Source organism: Monodelphis domestica, chromosome 3 (genome assembly GCF_027887165.1).
Source record: "Monodelphis domestica isolate mMonDom1 chromosome 3, mMonDom1.pri, whole genome shotgun sequence".
Classification (NCBI taxonomy): Eukaryota; Metazoa; Chordata; class Mammalia; order Didelphimorphia; family Didelphidae; genus Monodelphis; species Monodelphis domestica.
The window spans coordinates 99,627,170-99,646,869 of NC_077229.1; the positions used below are offsets into that span (position 1 = coordinate 99,627,170).

Here is a 19,700-nt window from a genome sequence, read left to right on the forward strand (position 1 = left end):
CAATGTCAGGGAAAAATGTCCTACAAACATGTCAGAGCATCTCAGAGGGACCAAGTTCACTTTGGGAAATTTCTCATTTCTCTTAGATGGAATTTTTTGCAAAACTGCTATCTTGACACCATTTGAGTTTTTGAGTTTACAAAATGTATGCAATAAAGTTTTTTTTTAAGTTATAAGAAAACAAAACTCCTAGAAGAGCTTCCAGTCAGTGGTGTCTATCCCCCAATCCACCCCTCCCCCAAATTCTTCCTCCTTCAGTTCTGCTCAGTGCCCTGCCCTTGCATCAGGTTTTCTTTCCAAGTCAGAGGTTGGTAGTTCTCAGAAGACAACTTTAGTTCTTGGAACTTTTCTTCAGAGCAAATCTGTTGGGTGCTTTTCCAGTCTACTGGGTAGGGATCTAGTATCAGAATGTTGCCATTTCTAGGGGAAAGACTCACCCATTGCACCTCTAAATTCAGAGAAACAGACTGAGAATTGCTTTGTCCTGGGTCTCACCCCTTCACTCCTATCCTTAGCACAACATTCAACCTTACCTTGATCCTGGGCTCAGAAAACTTTGTCCAGGGACCTGGAATCCTACTTCTCCATCTCCAAGAGATTTCTAGTCACCAACACCAGGTTTAGCTGTTAAGTATAAATCTTTTTAAAAAACAAAGTTGAGTTTAATTTTTCCAGTCAACAAATATTTATTAGGCTTTACAAAAACAAAATAGAACAAAAGACTTTACTATGTGCCAGACACTGGGGATACAAATACCAGCAAAAAGAGACAGATTTTCAATGAACAAAAATATATATTTCCTTCTCCTTTGACCACCTGCCTTCTTTCCATACACTGAAGTGAGGAAAAAGAAAACAACAACAACCTTGTAACTGATATGTATAGTTGAATTCCCACATTGATGACATCTAAAAAAACTATGTCCTATTCTGTACCTGAGTCCATCACCTCTCTATCAGGAGATTTCATTATGGGTCATACGTACCCTGACCGGGTAAGTCCACTGATTGACTTTTTTTTTTAACTCTTAATTAATATTAAATAGTTTGTATGATTACTGCCTTTGCATGTAAGTTGAGATCTGGCCCTTTTAGGGCCCCTTTAGAGTTCTTTTATTTTATGATTCCCCTTGAGATTCCTAACTTTTTCTACTGTCAGATGAATTTTATTCATAGTTCGTTAGTTCTCTAAATTAACCCCTTGGTAGTTTCATTGGTACATAAGTAAAGCTGGAAATAGGTTGGGTAGTTTTTCGAGGCTTAGCTGGACAGTGCTGGACTGGCTCTGTCTGGACACTGACAGCTTCTTATGGGCATCCCCAAACTATAGGAAGGATGTTTCAGGTCCTGCATTGGCAACCAAGGGAGGCTATTCAGATGCCTCTGAGGCTGTGAGTCAGAGTTAAACTGTGGCCTCCTCAGGATCATTTCTGTCTTCTCTTCATGTTAACCTCCACCCCCAGCAACCCACTATACTTCTGTGGAAGATGGGCAGGCTGTGCTATTTTTACACTTCTTAAAAACATCTCTCTCTGGGCAGAATTCATAACCATTTAGACCCAATCCACGTTGGGTTCCAGCTGCCTAGGCTCCACTACACCTTCTGAAACCCATTCCTTTACCCTGATAGAGTAGGCAAGATGTTTTCCAGGCCCCCCAATACTCTCTCCAGGGCGTACCTTCTGCAATTGCTCCTCTCCATTCTACCAGGTATTTCTGTTAATATTCTGCTCTTTTTCCCTTCCTGGAACTCTGTGTTGAACTAAATGTTTAATCAGTTCCCAGATATTTCTTTCTCGCTTATTCTCCATTCTGCCTTCCCTAGTGGTCTGGGTGTTTAGCTCACCTTACTCCTCCTCTCCTGGACATCCTGCTTCCAGGGTTCTCTGTCCTATCTCTAGCTTTCCTTCCCAAACAATTCTGTGTGGGATTGACCTTATCCTTCCATGTGTTCTTTGTAGGATTCTGGGCCCAGGTGAAGCTGGTGGAGAGAGGAGGCAAACTGATCCATGAGGGCCAGTCTGTGACCCTGACCTGTACAGCTTCTGGGCTTCGCTTTAAAGATTTTGCCATGTCCTGGCATCGGAGCTCATTTGGAGGCTCAAAGAAGTTTGTGGCTAGTATCAGTGCTGGGAGAGGCAATAACAAGGAGGTCAAGGAGAAGATGAAGGGTAGGGCTTTCATTATGAGGAAAAATGAGGCCAATACCGTCTCACTGATCATGCACCAGTTAAAGAAGGAGGACTCGGGCACCTACTATTGTGCCAGCCCCACCATGCTGGAACCAAGGCAGAAGCCTTGACAAAAACTTGCTGGGCCAGGACTAAAACTGACACTGCAGCTTATGAGATCCCTTGTACCAGTCTTGCTAGTATATGTGGATGTTCTTATATTTGAAAGAGGTATGTGTGTGGGGAGAGACAGAAGAAAGATATATATATATATATATATATATATATATATATATATATAGAGAGAGAGAGAGAGAGAGAGAGAGAGAAAGAGAGAGAGAGAAAGAGAAAGAGAGAGAGAGAGAGGAGAGACAGACAGAGGGAGAGGAGGGGGTATAGATATAGAGAGAGAGAAAGAGAGAGAGAAGAGAAGAGAGAGAGAGAAAGAAAGAGAGAGAGGAGAGAAGAGAGAGAGAAAGAAAGAGAGAGAGGAGAGAAGAGAGAGAGAGAGAAAGGGAGAGGAGAGAGAGAGAGGAGAGACAGACAGAGGGAGAGGGGGTATAGATATATATATAGAGAGAGAGAGAGGAGAGAAGAGAGAGAGAGAAAGGGAGAGGAGAGAGAGAGAGGAGAGACAGACAGAGGGAGAGGGGGGTATAGATATATATATATATATATATATATATATATATATATATATATATATAGAGAGAGAGAGAGAGAGAGAGAGAGAGAGAGAGAGAGAGAGAGAGAGAGAGAGAAGAGAGAGAGGAGAGAAGAGAGAGAGAGAGAGAGAGAGAGAGAGAGAGAGAGAGAGAGAGAGAGAGAGAGAGAGAGAGAGAGAGAGAGAGAGCGCACACCTGGTTTTTACTACCTTTCCATACCCCCAGTGGCTCTAACTATTGCCTTGGACTCATTTCATATCACCCTAATCTACTCCCTTACTCTTGAAGGTGAGTAGGAAGTGGCCACACCTTTTGGGGCAAGGATCTCAGGGCCAAATACTGGCTTGTCTTGAGGTGAATAATGTTTAATTTCAGGTCCTGTTTTGTTCCAAAGATTTTCCCCCCATCTCCATTACCTGTCTAGACCTGCAACTGGCAGAGGGCCAAGCCCAGGCCATGCTCTGGGGACTGTTTGGAAAGAGCAGAACTAGTCTGCACTTGGAAAACTCAAAATCTGGAGACTTGTTGATTGGGTTCTACCCTCAGGAAGCTTTGTCCATCAGTTTTTAAAGTCGGGAGAAGTATAAGCCCTCCCATTTTAAGGCTTTCCTTAAATTCCCCTTTAAGAATGAGATCCAATAAGGAGAAGAGACTTGCGTGGAGTCACTGAGCCAGTAAGCAGCAGAGTAGTAACCCCGTTACAAAGCATGGACAATACAGATTGGATGGTGAGGTGAGAGTAACACCTTTGTGGGCGTATAGATTACAAACAGCGCTTTCTCGATTTCCGGGGCAAAGGAGGCTCTGATCATGTTAATGAGTCTGCCCTAGGCAAGGGCCACGTGGCCATTTCAAGGTTACATTCACAAACCTTATTGGTAAAACCTTGTGCTTGGAGATACAGTAGCCACACAGTCATTTATGATTCACAGATGTGAATATGCTTGGGATGCTACAACAAAGAATTTAATTCAAAGAATTCAGTGGAAGAACCTCAGATAAAACAAAACAGAATCATGCAAGGACTTAATAAGCTTTCCATGAGTATACACAGTCTGGCCTCAATACAAAGTCCAAATTTCCAAAGGAAATATGGAAAAATGAGTAAACAAACTCCCCCCCCCCCATGAAGATGCCCCTATGCACATTTTATTCCTTCAAGAAAATCTCAAATAATTCCAACTTGTTTTCCAACATGATTGAACCAATTCTTAGATCTAACTCCACAAAGCTTCTTTGTGTGCCTGACATTTGTTAGTCCTTCAATCATTAACTCTTTTTAAGGTTTGTCATATTTGTCAGTTTTCTGAGTATGAAATGAAACCTCAAAATTGTTTGATTTCTACTTCTTTATTATTAATAGAGCTTCAAAACCTTCTTTCATATCATTGTTACTAGCTTGAAATTCTTCAGAGACCTGTAGCTTCATCTACTTTGGCCATGGGGCTAAAAGGCAAATTATTTGCTTGGTCTGTGTATCCTTTGACATAATAACCTTCAGTTTGGGGCTTACATTTACCCCAAAGGGACCTCCTTATATATTTTCTTAGGGTTCTGTATGGACCCAAGAATTCTTTGTAGGGACCTAGCATCCATTTTAACGGGCTATGTATCACCGGAAATACTATAACTTCTCTATGGGGCGTATGCATCCTCTCTAGAGATCTGTTTATGCCTTGCAAAGGTTTCTACATTATCTCCACAAAACAGTATATTCTCTATTTAGCCTGATTTTCCTCTGTAGGGATCTGCATGTATTCAGTAACTGCTACTGCAGGTGCCTATTGGGCTTCTAGGAGTACTTCCTCCAGGCACTGACACTACTGGGGTTTAGAGTAGGCTATTTCTCACTGTGTTTATTTCAGTGGAAGCCACAGTAACATGGCCTTAGGTACATGTGGGGCAAAAACTAACTAGCCTATTGGAGGCTGTGTGTTAGAGGAATGTGCATGTGTTTATGAACCCCCATATTTCATTCTCACTTGAATACTACCTGAGCACTTTCTGGCCCTTTGTCCTGGATCACAAGGTTGGTGAGGGCTTCTTGAGCTTACACTTATCATCTGTAATCCCAGGGTGTCTGGGCTAGACTAAAAAGGATGATATTGCAATTTGGGAATGGGAGCCTTGAGTAAATGTTGGGGATATTTGGTGGACAATGTCAGTTACATTGATGGGGAGCTAGCACATATTCTTAGCTCTTTTCCTCCAAGTGAACAAATCCTTTCTAATAAGCCACAGTTAGTCTTGATCAACTTAGGGAACAAAAACTCTCAAGGCTTTTAAAGGGCTGCCATTTTGAAAAGAAATTAGATTCCTGCTTGGTTTTGGAGATGGAATTAAGAACAAGGAGACAGTGGCAGCTAGGTAGTATATAGTGCAAATCTGACCTCAGATACTTCCTAGCAGGGCAGTGCAACCTTGGGCAAGTTGCTTAACCCTGATGGCCTAGGCTTTGCCACTATTATGTCTTAGAATTGATACCACGACAGAAGGTGAGGGTTAAATAAAAAAAGCAATGGTGTAGAAGTTTCAGGGAGAGAGCAGATTTTGACTCCAACAAGGGAATAATTTCTGACTAATCTGAATTATGCAAAAATGCAATTCATTTTGGGCAGTGAAATTATGGTCTTGTTGAAAGAATTAATGACACAATCAATCTCTATGGTGAGGGAACAAGCTTTATTGAGAAAAGGAGGAAGGTGATGGAATGGCCTGCTGATGGAAAATCCCTAAGAGGTTTTTAGGAAAGTTTTTTTAATCTTGATTAGTTACTAAGAAGGAGGTTATTTGTTTGGGTGGTTGTTGCCCTGCAATTCCCAAGGAACTGATGTCACTTTACCTATAGTTCATCTTGGTGTGCAGGGCCTTACCCATGATTCATTCTGTTTGCCTTCTCAGAGGGAGCAAACCACAATGCAAATGGGATACTAAATACATGCTAGATACCCTGGGGTAACTTCAAGTTACTTTTGCCTGATTCTACACAGACTTCAAAGAAGGTAAAGTCCTTAGTCCACTGTGCCTATGCTGATTGGCCCAATGCAGAAGTTCTGCCTACAACCTGTGACCTAATTGCCAAGGATAAAAAGGCAACAATTTATACAGATTCTAGATATGCTTTTGGCATTTGTCACTCAGTCAGAATGCTATGGCTCCAGAGAGGATTTTTAAACTCAGCCAGAAAATCTATAGCTGATACAGAAATTATTAATGAAGTTCTTTCTGTTCTCCAGCTTCCTGAGGCCCTATCTGTAGTTCATTGCTCTTCCCATACAGGTGGCACTGACACTGTCTCTAGAGGAAATGATCGAGCAGATGCTGCTGCAAAGCTAGCAGCCATAGAGGGACCTGAATTAATTCTAACATTAACAACCACTGATGATTTAAATTTATCACTTTCCTATAATGAAAAGGAAGTGGAAAAATGGAAACAAAAGTTCAAAGCGAAGCAGATTAATGGAGTATGGGTGTCATCTGAAGGAAAACCCCTGCTCCCTAGAAGTTTCTATCACCAAATTTGCCAATCTATTCATAAGAATGATCACTTTGGCACCCAGGGCATCATGGACTCTGTTAAGAGAGTATGGATATCCCCTGGTATAACTACTATAACCTGTAAAGTATGTTCAGCCTGCTCTACCTGCCAGGCATATAACAAACATGCATATCATGGAAAAGCCTTTGGGGACTTCCTCTGGCTTACACACCTTTTGAACATCTACAGATAGATTTCATAACGATGCCAAAGGCTGGACGTTATAAATTTTGTCTAGTCATAGTAGATCAACTGACCAGATGGCCGGAAGCATTTCCTGTGTCCTGAGCCACAGCGGTTTTTGTTGCTAAGATACTTTTAAAAGAAATTATTCCTCACTTTGGCCGACCAGCATTTATTGATTCAGATAGAGGAAGTCATTTTACTGATTCTGTCCTAAATAAGATATGTTCTTGCTTGAGAATAACTCCCAAATTCCATGTTCCATATCATCCCCAGAGCTCAGGCCAAGTTGAGAGGATGAACAAAGAACTTAATACTATGATTGGAAAATTATGCACTGAGATCCATTTAAAATGGCCTGAAATTCTCCCTCTGGCCCTATTTTATCTTAGAAGCAGGCCTAGAGGAGACCTATACATCTCACCATTTGAGATGCTTTTTGGACATCCTCCTATACAGGCTAAACCTTTTCCCCCTGCATATACCTCACTATTAGGGGGAGATACTATTGCTTCCTATATACAGGAATTATAGCACAAACTACGTGAACTTCATGAATCTGGAGCTGCAGTACAAGCCGGACCACTATACTTTTCTCTTCATGACCTGAACCCAAGAGACAAAGTGTATATTAAGAATTTCAAGTGTACTGGAGCAACTCAGCCTTCGTGGGAAGGACCATTCCAAATATTGTTAACTACTCCAACATTTATACAGGTTGGAGAAAAGGACTCTTGGATTCATTGCTCACATGTGAAGAGAGCATCTTCTGTTGAGACTGATTGACTGTATCCTATCACATGCACTGGAGATAATAATCCATTGACAAGTGGATGCTGATTTTTCAAGGACACATTGAATTCCTGATCCCCCCTTCTTATTTTTATTGCTTTCCTTTTATTTTGATTAGCATATTTGATTTTTTTCTTTTTTCTTGTACTAAAGGTACATATAATTAATATTATTTTTCTACAGTAATAGAAGTTTAATACATATATATATATATATATATATATATATATACTTGCTATAATATCAATGCATACCCCAAAGCTTTAAAACTGTGGGAATCTGCCATTAATTGATAAAATATAATGAGACTATTATTTTTTTAAACATTATTTTATTTGGTCATTTTCACACATTATTCATTGGAAACAAAGATAATTTTCTTTTCCTCCACTCTCCTACCACCCTTCCCATAGATGATGCATGATTCTACTGGGTATCACATGTGTTCTTGATTCGAACCCATTTCCATGCTGTTGGTATATGCATTAGGGTGTTCATTTAGAGTCTCTCCTCAGTCATGTCCCCTCAACCCCTGTAGTCAAGCAGTTGCTTTTCCTTGGTGTTTTTACTCCCACAATTTGTCCTCTGCTTGTGGCTAGTGTTTTTTCTTCTAGATCCCTGCAGAATGTTCAGGGACATTGTATTGACACTAATGGAGAAGTCCATTAAGTTTGATTGTACCACAGTGTTTCAGTCCCTGGGTACAATGTTTTCTTGGTTCTGCTCCTTTTGCTCTGCATCACTTCCTGGAGGTTGTTCCAGTCTCCATGGAATTCCTCCACTTTATTATTCCTTTTTGCACAGTAGTATTCCATCACCAACATATACCACAATTTGTTCAGCCATTCCCCAATTGAAGGGCATCTCCTCATTTTCCAATTTTTGGCTACTACAAAGAGCGCAGATATGAATATTCTTGTACAGGTCTTTTTCCTTATTATCTCTTTAGGGTACAAACCCAGCAGTGCTATGGCTTGATCAAAGGGCAGACAGTCTTATTGCCCTTTGGGCATAGTTCCAAATTGCCCTCCAGAATGGTTAGATCAATTCACAACTCCACCAGCAATGAATTAATGTCCCTACTTTGCCACATCCCCTCCACCATTCATTACTTTCCTTTGCTATCATATTAGCCTATCTGCTAGGTGTGAGGTGATACCTCAGAGTTGTTTTGATTTGCATCTCTCTGATTACAAGAGATTTAGAGCTCTTTTTCATGTGCTTATTGATAGTTTTGATTTCTTTGGCTGAAAACTGCCTATTCATGTCTTTTGCCCATTTATCAATTGGAGAATGGCTTGATTTTTGGTACAATTGATTTAGCTCTTTATAAATTTGAATAATTAGACTTTTGTAAGAGGTTTTTGTTATGACAATTGTTTCCCAATTTGTTGCTTCCCTTCTCATTTTGGTTACATTGGTTTTGTTTGTACAAAAACTTTTTAATTTGATGTAATCAAAATTGTTAATTTTACATTTTGTGACTCTTTCTATGTCTTGCTTGGTTTTAAAGACTTTCCCTTCCCACAGGTCTGACAAGTATACTATTCTGTGTTCACCTAATTTACTTATAGTTTCCTTCTTTATGTTCAAGTCATTCACCCATTCTGAGTTTATCTTGGTGTAGGGTGTGAGGTGTTGATCTAAACCTAACCTCTCCCACACTGTCTTCCAGTTTTCCCAGCAGTTTTTGTGAAATAGTGGGTTTTTGTTCCAGAAGCTGGGGTCTTTGGGTTTGTCATATACTGTCTTGCTGAGGTCACTTGTCCCAAGTCTATTCCACTGATCCTCCTTTCTGTCTCTTAGCCAGTACCAAATTGTTTTGATGACCACTGCTTTATAATAGAGTTTGAGATCTGGGGCTGCAAGGCCACCTTCCTTTGTATTTTTTTTCATTATTTCCCTGGATATCCTTGATCATTTATTCTTCCAAATGAACTTTATTATGGTTTTTTCTAAAATAGTAAAAATTTTTTTTGGAAGTTCAATGGGTATAACACTAAATAGATACATAAGTTTTGGTAGGATGGTCATTTTTATTATATTGGCTCATCCTACCCATGAGCAGTTAATGTTTTTCCAATTGCTCAGGTCTAGTTTTAGTTGTGTGGAGAGTGTTTTGTCGTTGTGTTCATATAGTTCCTGTGTTTGTCTCAGGAGATAGATTCCTAAGTATTTTATAATCCCATATCAGAAAAAGAAATCCAACAGGCCATCAAAGAACTCCCTAAGAAAAAAATCCCCAGGACCTGATGGATTCACAAGTGAATTCTATCAAACATTCATAGAACAGCTAACCCCAATACTATACAAACTATTTGACATAATAAGCAAAGAGGGAGTTCTACCAAATTCCTTTTATGACATAAATATGGTACTGATTCCAAAGCCAGGTTGGTTAAAAAAGGAGAAAGAAAACTATAGACCAATCTCCCTAATGAACATAGATGCAAAAATCTTAAATAGGATACTAGCAAAAGGACTCCAGCTAGTGATCAGGGAGGGTTACTCCCTATGATCAAGTAGGATTTATGCCAGGAATGCAGGGCTGGTTCAATAGTAGGAAAACCATCCACATAATTGACCATATCAACAAGCAAACCAACAAAAACCACATGATTATCTCAATAGACGCAGAAAAAGCCTTTGATAAAATACAATACTCATTCCTATTAAAAACACTAGAAAGCATAGGAATAAAAGGGTCATTCCTAAAAATAATAAACAGTATATATCTAAAACCATCAGCTAACATCATCTGCAATGGGGATAAACTAGAAGCCTTCCCAATAAGATCAGGAGTGAAACAAGGATGCACATTATCACCTTTATTATTTAACATTGTACTAGAAACACTAGCAGTAGCAATTAGAGAAGAAAAACAAATAAAAGGCATTAAAATATGCAAGGAGGAGACCAAGTTATCTCTCTTTGTGGATGATATGATGGTCTACTTAAGGAATCCAAGAGAATCAACTAAAAAGGTAGTCAAAATAATCAACAACTTTAGCAAAGTAGCAGGATACAAAGTAAACATGCATAAGTCATCAGCATTTCTATATATTTCCAACACAGCTCAGCAGCAAGAATTAGAAAGAGAAATCCCATTCAAAATCACCTTATGAGACTATTATTAATGATTATATATGATTCCAGAAAATGGGATAAAAAAAGTTGCAGAGACTTAACCTGAAAAGTGCCAAAAAGAGCGCACAGGTCAAAATGAATCCAATTCATGTGGGATTGATGAACTTCTACACCAATATGGAAGAAGTTGAAATTAGTGTGAGACTCAAGGTAGGACTTCCTTGTATTTGCACTTTTTGTGAAGTACTCATACAAGTACAAAATTTGACTATCATGTTGGCTCCCTATATCCCTGAGAATGTAAAAAATCAGATGAGGGAATGACATTTCCCTACCAAAATAGAATTCTAGTTTCTTTTCTTCTTATATTATGGCAAATTCTTGTAGTCTTGGCTGAAAATGGGTAAGTGAAGTATTACTACCTTCTGTCCTACACACTTGTGGGAAAAAATTACTTTCAATTGGACCTATACAAGGGCTTATTTTGAATTTTTTTCCTTATGTTTTTGGTTGTGTTTTTCTCTTCTTTTGATAATTCACTCATACACCCCATAACTCAACATTGCATCCTGAGCTGAACTGGATGTTTTTTAACACTTACTTCAGGGGGGATTTTATTTTAATATAAAATGGAAGATTTTTGATTTTTTGTTTGAGATTGTATTTTAATATAAAACCTGAGATTTTGATTTTGTTCGAGAAAAGATCTTCAAGGAAGAAGATTACTAACTCCTAAATCCAGAGAATGAACTGTTGCAGAAAGATGCCAGAAAACCCACATTACATCAAGAAGATCAAGAATGAACTTTGGGTGTGGTTGATTGAACTGAAGTTTGATTAAACATTTATTGTAAATGTACACTTTTATGCCAAAAGGGACTGCCCCTAATTTGGCTTTCTATCAATGCGCCTAGCAAAACATTGGTTTTGCTTTCTTTCTTTTCTATTCCTCCCACACTACTCTAATTTCCTCTTAGAAAATTGAATATTGTATACATCTTTAGTTAGAAGTGTGTTTAGGACTACAAGATGATTATGTTAAATGATCAATGGGGAGACTAGTCTCCCAATGATCATCAGGGGGGATTGTGAATCTTAAAATTTCTCAGACTCTACCTTGGAATATTATCTTAAAGTTATGGTTAAGGTTATTCCCCATTTAAACAATGAAGGAACTTGGTCAGGAATGTATTGGGAACTCTAACATTACTCCATCGATGCTTAGGCATACTTTAGGGGAAGATAAAGTTGTAAACTCCTTACTGAACAATGAAAAAGTCCCTAACTCATAGTGAGGCCAAAACCTTAAGCTAGGAGGTTTATTTTTAGATCTACTACAAAAGGGTGCTAAGTACCTATGAAGGTCAAATTAATCACTAAAAGATCAGGCAACTTGCAAGGGGCAAGCTTAGCAAAGAGGTGTGAAGTACTCAGGAAATATAACCTACCCAGAGAAGGTGAGAACTAAAAACTAAGAATGGTCATTCCTATGGAAAGCGTCTACTATGATTGGTAGATGTGAAAATTTAGGGGAGGTGACATAGGAGATAATTCTCTTTAAAAGTAGGTCAGGGCCTCTGAAGTTAATTCAGCTTTGGAAGCTGAATTGGAGGTCAGTAGTCAGAGCTGGGTCTCGGAACTCAGTTCAGGAGTTGAGGATTTCAGTGAAGAATTGGAGTTTTGCTTAGGACAAAATTTTGTGGTGAGTGGATTAAAGACTGACTTAGTTTCTCTCTTAAAGAGAAAAGGTGTAGGCCATTGGCTTAGGCTCTAGCTTTTTCCTAATATTTCCTCTTACTCTATCTCTTTCCCTTTCCTTTATTCCTTCATTTGTATCAATTAAAATCTCCATAAAACCCAGCTGACTTGGGTATTTCATATTTGGGAATCTTTCCCATGGCTATGACTTATTTTTAATATAAAATCAAGACACAAAAATTATCTTTACAATTTTGGCAATTCAAAGTCTTGAAAACCACATTTTCGTGGTCACAAACCTTATGGCTCCTGTCAACATCTGTATACCAACCTGTCTGTATGACAACCCAAATCACAATGATCTGCTTTGGGTGAGAGTGATGGGTTCACAGTCATTGACATTTTTTCAAATGAAGGCTGGAGGGCCATTTATTGGTAGAGTTATTGATGGGATTTCTTTTTAATTACAGAATAGTCAGTTCTCCCTTTGTACTCTCTCTCACAGCCAGCCTCTCCTTTTTATTTTTATCCCCACCACCCACTCATAAATACCCAAGTGGACTTTTTAAGAAACTCTAAAAACAGCTATTCTTTCCTCCTCTTCTTTTTCATTTCACTTTTCATTTTATTTCACTACATTCTACACCACTGTTCAGCTGAAATGTCTTGTATTGAACAACATGGAAATATGTTTTACATGATGGTACATGTATAGCTGAGATCAGATTGCTTTCCATCTCTGAGAGGGGTGGAGGAAAGAGAAGGAGACAATTTGATCCATATAACTTCAGAAAACTTATGTGGAAAATTATTATATGTAATTGGTAAAATAAAATATTTTTATGAACTATCTTGTATTTACAAGAACACTAATTACCTATCCCTCCAAATCCATTCTTCTTTCTGATTTCACTTCTTCTATCCATTGCACCACCATTCATGCTGAGTCTCATGTGGAAAGTCAAAGGGTAGTCTTTGACTCTTGGTTCTCTTTCATCACTTATAACTAATTAGTTACCAGACCCTTGTACTATGCAACCTCTCCTAAATCTTTCCCCTCCTCTCTATTCCCACAGCCATCATATTAGCATAAGATTTTCATGGCCTTCCATCTTGATAGTTATAATAGTCTCTTTTTTCCTCCAGAAATATTTTCTTGTATTTTTCCCCAATTAATGTAGAAACAATTTTTAATATTTATTTTCTGACATTTTGGGATCCAAATTCTCTTCTCTTTCCATTTTTCTCCCCAAGATGGCAAGTAATCTGAGAAGTATTATATATGGCATCATGTAATACACATTTCCATATTTGTCACATTGGGAAAGAAGATATATTGTATATACAAGAAAGAGACTCATGAAGTAAATAAAGTGAATAATGATATGCTTTGATATACATTCAGACTTCATCAGTTCCTTATATAATGCTGGATGACATTTTCCATCATGAGTCCTTTGGATTTGTCTTAGATACTTGCATTGCTGATAATAGTTAAGTCATTCTTAGTTGATTGTTTTACAATATTCAATAATCTCTAAATGAATCTTCCCCCTGTCACTCTCTCCTTCTCTTATCCACTCTTTAATGTTAAAACAATATTTCCTATTTACAGAAATAATTCCTCATGTCACCATTCTACTTTAAAATCTTTGCTGAGTCTGACCCCTGAGGAAAATCCTCAGAGCCCAAGAGTCAGGATTTCAAGGTAAAATTGCCAGGCAAGTTGACACACACAGCAGGGATATCTAATTTTTTTCCAGCTAAACAGGAACCTTGGGAAAATGGTTTGAAGGTTTCCCTTAATCCACCAAAAACTTGAGGTAGAAAAACTCACAGAAGCAACTCTTCCTCTCTTAGCTTGGACAGGAGGAGCCAGGAACACTCTCCCAGATACTTCCAGTCCTCTGTATTCTAGAATCTTCTGTACCCATCTCTGGCATAAGTCGCATCAGCTCTTTGGAAGGCAACTTCCAATTTTCTTAACTTTACTCCTATCCAAAGTTCAACCCTTTATAATTCTATTCCTACATCCCCAACATCAAGTTCATTTTGTTCTCACAACTTTTTTTTTTTTGCCTTTTCATATCTGGAATGTCTTTCCTTACTCTATTTGCCTGTAAGTTCCTACCAAACCTTTAAATCAGAACAAAAAGACCACGTAACTCTATGTTAATTACAATCCGGAATGAGCTATCAAAGTAGAGCTTTTGTTGGGAGCTTAGGCCCCTTATAATTTAGCTTGGGTTGTACTTATCTTTATGGGTGCTTCATACTAGACTGAAAATTCTTTGAATGCATAGGACATCACTTACTTAATTTTTGTGTCTGTAGTACAAAGCCCTGGTTCACAAAAATTCCTTATAAATTTTGGTGAGTGGATGAATGAGCCATTTCTGTGTTGCTTTTTAGTATCTGTGGAGACCCAATGACCCTATAAGTTTCCACAGAAAGAAAAGAATTTCTGAGGCACTCAGAAGTAAGATTACTCTAATATGCTTTATAACTTTGCTATTATGCCTCAGCTGCTATATCACACTGATACTTCCCTTAATGCCTAGGGCCTTCTTACCCTGGAACATTCATCTTTCCCAGGGATCTTCTCATTATATAACATCCCGCCATCATATAAGTCCCCCTTTTCCATTTGTTCCATCCCTCCAAGGGATTCTCTTTTGGGGTGGGCCTAGCCCAGTCAACTTTCATTCCCCTTTCTGCTCTGTTTCTGATTTTCAACACATTGTCCTCCCATAGATATCTCTTGCCCTTCAAGCACTTTTAAACTCCCTTTTGATTATTATATTCCTCTATTAGAATATAAATTCCTTGAGGGATGAGATTTTCTTTTTACTAGTATTTTTATTCATTAGCTAGATTCTTAGTATTTAGTAGGTGCTTAATAAATGTTTATTGCATACTTAAATAAGGGAGGACAGAGAAAATGTAGGATTATGGGGCAAGAATGCTGTTGCCTTCAGGTTTGAACTTCGTTCTTTTTGCTTCTGCTCTGTGTGACAGGCCACTGTGGACACTGGATTTAGACTTTTAGGCTTCCCTTGAGGTTGACCAACGTGACTATGACTATAGTTTAGGCATTGCTGGTATAGCCTAAAACTTGAGTGACTATTGACTAAAACTGCTGGAGGACAGTTCTGCAAAAGCAGCCCAGATATGAGAGCAGAGATGGAGATAGTTATGATAAGTGAGGATTCTAGGTCTGGAGACCTTGAGAATTCTCTTGGCCTGGTAATCTGGAAGGAGAAACTGATTTGTCCCATTGCTCTTTCTCCTGCTTTCCTCTGATTCTGAGGTGAGGTACCAGCAACTCACCCCTTCATCCCCTTTTCCTTACTCCTTTTTCTGAGTTAGAGGTATAGGTAATTTGGGAATTCCTCTTTGTACCCCAGAAAATTTGAGAGAATAAATGGGAAGAAGTATAGGAGATGGCTAGAGGTAAATGGCTCTATACATGAGGGGGCATTTCTTTTCATTTTTGTATATCCAATGATTATATGAATACATGATGCTAAATATATAAGTCCTATGGATGTAGAATTAACTTTTTAAAATCAATCAATTTGTTTTTCTGTTCCAATTGCTCTCCTCCACCCACCCTCTCTTCCCTCACTGAGAAGGCAAGAGATATAATACTCATTACACATATGAAGACAGGAAAAATATTTTTGTGTTAGCTATATTCTGGGAAAGAAGGGGAGAAGCAAGAAAAATAAAGGAAGTAATATGTGTCAGTATGCAATCTAAGTCCATCAGTTTTCTGTCTGTGGAGATCAATAACATTTTTCATCATAGTTGTGGTAGATCATTGTATTGATCAGAGTTATTGTCTTTCATACTTGATTTTCTTTACAATGTTGCTATCATTGTGTACATTGTTTTCCGGGTTCTACTCACTTCATTTTGCATCAGCTCATGTAAGTCTTTCTAGGTTTTTCTGAAACCATCTCTTTCATCTTTTTTTTTAATAGCACAATTGTATTCTATTATATTCACATACTATAACTTGTCCAGCCATTCTCCAATTGATGATCATCCTTTCAGGTTCCAATCCTTTGCTACCACAAAAAGAATTGCTACAAATATTTGTGTAAATATGAGTCCTTTTTCTTTTTCTTTGATCTTCTTGGGCATATAGATTTTTAAGAATGCTTCTGGTTAAGTACAAAACTTCAGCTGCAGAAACTGAGACAACAGAAAATGTGGAGATTTTAGCTTTAAGATTTCTAGGATAATGCTGAGAAAAAATTGAGAGACTGAGATGGTGGTTAAGTGGTGCTGTACTTGCAGCATAGTTCCTAACTAGAGGGGGTTATATACCCTTTCCCTGTAAGGGATTAATGATATATATGCTATTGATCATGAAGCTGCCCTATATTTAGATGTACCCTCTCCACCACCATCACCTTGGCCAAGGTTCTTAGTTCAGCCTAGAGTTTAAGACGTAAAATTATTTATTCATAATATTTTATAATTATGTCACAAATTGACCCATTTAAAATCTTTTCCCCCAATTACATTTACTTATTTAAACCTTTACCTTCAGCCTTAGAATCAATATGATGTATTGGTTCCAAGTTAGAAGAGCACTAAGGGCTAGTAATGGTGGTTAAGTGACTCGCCCAGGATCACACTTTCAGGAAGTGTCCAACAGTTATTTATTTATTTTTGTGCATTCCATTCCTCTTTATTTATTCCAATTACAGTTAAAATAATTTTTAACATTCACTTAAAAAATTCATGTTCCAAGTTCTCTCCCTCCCTTTAATTTTTCCTCCATATCTGACATTGTAAGCAATCTGATACAGATTTTTCATGTGAAATTGGTTAAACATTTTCTCATACTATTAATTTTCTGAAAAAGATCTCAAACAAAAAGGAAAGAAAGTGAAATATAGTATGTTTTTTGCATTCAGGTTCCACCAATTCTTTCTCTGGAGGTAGAGGTCAAGAAAAATCTTGAATCTGAGATTGTCTTGGATCACTGTATTGCTGAGAACAACTAGTTCATTCCCAGCTGTTCCATAAAAAATGGCTGTTACTATATCCAATGTTCTTCTACTCTTGATCATTTAACTTTGCATCAGTTACTGTAATTCTTCCCAAATTTCCCCAGATCATCCTGCTCATCATTTCCTATAATGTAATAATATTCCATTACAATAATATACCAATCCTTATTCAACTGTTCCTCAACTGATGGACAACCCTTCAATTTCAAATTATTTGCTTCCACAAAAAGCTGCAATAAGTATGTAGGCATTAATAGATACTTTCCCCCTTCTTGAAAAAAATGCCTTTGGGTTGTAAACATAGTAGTGGCACTTCTGGATTAAAGGATATGCACAGTTTTAGAGCCCCTTGGGAAAAGTTAAAAATTGCTCTCCAGAATGGTTGGATCAGATCACAACTCCACCAACAGTGAGTTAGTGTCCCAATTTTCACACCCTCTCCAATATTTATTGTTTTTTTTTTCTGTCATATTGACCAATCTAAAAGATAAGATGTGGTATCTCAGAATTGTTTTAATTTGTATTTCTCTAGTCAAGAATTATTTAGAGCATTTTTTTCATATGGCTATAGATTGCTTTTATTTCTTCATATGAAAACTGCCTGTACATATCTTTTGACTACTTATCATTTGGAGAATGACATATTTTTATAAATTTGACTCAGTTGGCATGTATTTTGAACTCTCACCCTGAACTCAAGGAAAATCTCTCAGTATGGCTAGAGAATGGGTTAAGTTTTTTTCTTAAAGAGTTAGGTCTCTTGAGATCTAACTGAGTCTGATCTTAACTGTGGGGCCCAAGTACCCACTCTGAGTGGGGTAAAGACCTTATATCAAAGGATCATAAAAACCCCTGCTTCAGGGCTATGTGGGAGAGCAAAGAGAGAGAAGAAGGAGCTTGGAGGGGCAGGGTTTTTGTGCGACTTTCCATCATAGTGGAAGGTATAGGCTACACAGTAGTGCACTCTTAAGGAATTGTACTACAAAAACTATTGATTTAGAAGAGGAATCTTGGGACTAAATAGGATCAACAGAGGCTACCATGAGTGAAAAAAAGTATTCTCATACAGAGAGAGCATTCATATTTATTCATTGGTACAGTGAAGAATGTAGGTTCCAGACACTGAGTTCTTTGAATTTTTCCTTATAATCATCTTATAATCATCACCTCATTTCCACTCATTTCCACAACCATAATCTCAGTACATGCCTCCATGAGCTCAACTTACCTTGTATTTCTGCCAGCAACAACTCTTCTTAGACATCTCATCTGTCTATCATTCCCTTGTTCAGAATCTTCTAGTGGCTTCCCATTGCTTCAAAATAAAATTCAGTTTAAGACAATGTCCAACATTTAATCCAAAGCTACATTTTCAACCTAACCACTGTGGGAACACCTTTGAGATCATGCCATATGAGGAAGAACTGGAGAATTTGGAAGGATTTAGTCTCCAGGGTCAAATAAAAAATCCTCTCTTTGGCATTCAAAGCCCTATACTCCATTCCTCTGCACATACTCAGTGCTTCAGTGGCACTGATCTTTCTGCTATTCCTTGAATAAGATACTCCATCTCCTGATTACAAATATTTTTGCTGACTGTTGCTCAGGTCTGGAATTCTTTCACTCCCCTTCTCTATCTTCTGGTTTTCCCTGGCTTCAGTTCCAGCTAAAATTTCACTTTTATAAGAAACTTTTCCTAAAATCCTTAATGCAAGTATTTTCCCTCTAAATCTCCAATTTATTCTGTCTATATTTTGTTTGTACATAATTGTTTGCATTATTAGGTTGCTGGCTTGTGAGCTCTTGTAAGCAGGGATTGTTTTTAGCCTTTCTTTGTATACCTAGTGCTTAACATAGTGCCAAAAACATCATATGGGTGCTTAATAAGTGCTTTTTAAAAATTATTTTTTATTATACACTTAATAACCATCACCACTAAAAATATTTAATTATACAAATGCATAAAAATTATGTGGAAAACCACAAACTCCACATTGTTTTGCAATTCATTGCATTTCCATTTATTTTGACATAACAAACAAAGCTACCATGAATAATTTCATACATACACACTTTTCTCTCTCAATAAAACCCTTAGGGCCTAACCTGGGCTAATAAGTTTGAACACATTATCCTCTTAATGTATATTTTCATCTTGTTTTCTTAAAAAAAAAAACCAATTCACAGCTACTCTAACAATGTAAAATGAGGCCTGTTTCTATTAGTACATAATTTGATCACTTTAGCCCATCTGGTTCATTAATAAATGCTTTTTGACAGATACATTTCCCCTTCACCCACCCCACTAGATCTAGCTGTTAAACATGTAGTAGCACACCCCTGATTTAAACCCAAGTCTTCCTGACTCTAAGTCTAGTTTCCTCTTTCTGTCTCATTCTACCTCTCTGTTTCTGACTCTCTCTAGTTCTCTCTCTCTATACACACATTCACACACAGAAGCTGAAAGTAAGAACAGAAAACAGAGAATGAATATAAGAACATATCACAGTCCTATAAAATTAGTGTTAGGAATGCTAAA

The 19,700-nt window shown here is 37.8% G+C and overlaps 1 protein-coding gene across 1 annotated transcript in view; it reads left to right on the forward strand.

The window, feature by feature from the left end:
- Positions 1-920: 920 nt before the first annotated feature.
- Positions 921-19,700, forward strand: part of LOC100015252 (tyrosine-protein phosphatase non-receptor type substrate 1) — a 47,621-nt gene continuing 28,841 nt past the window's right edge. Inside the window, exons 1-2 of the mRNA XM_056821005.1 lie at positions 921-995; positions 1,826-2,267. Coding sequence (XP_056676983.1) covers positions 921-995; positions 1,826-2,267 — 517 coding nt within the window. The remainder of the gene's footprint in view (positions 996-1,825; positions 2,268-19,700) is intronic.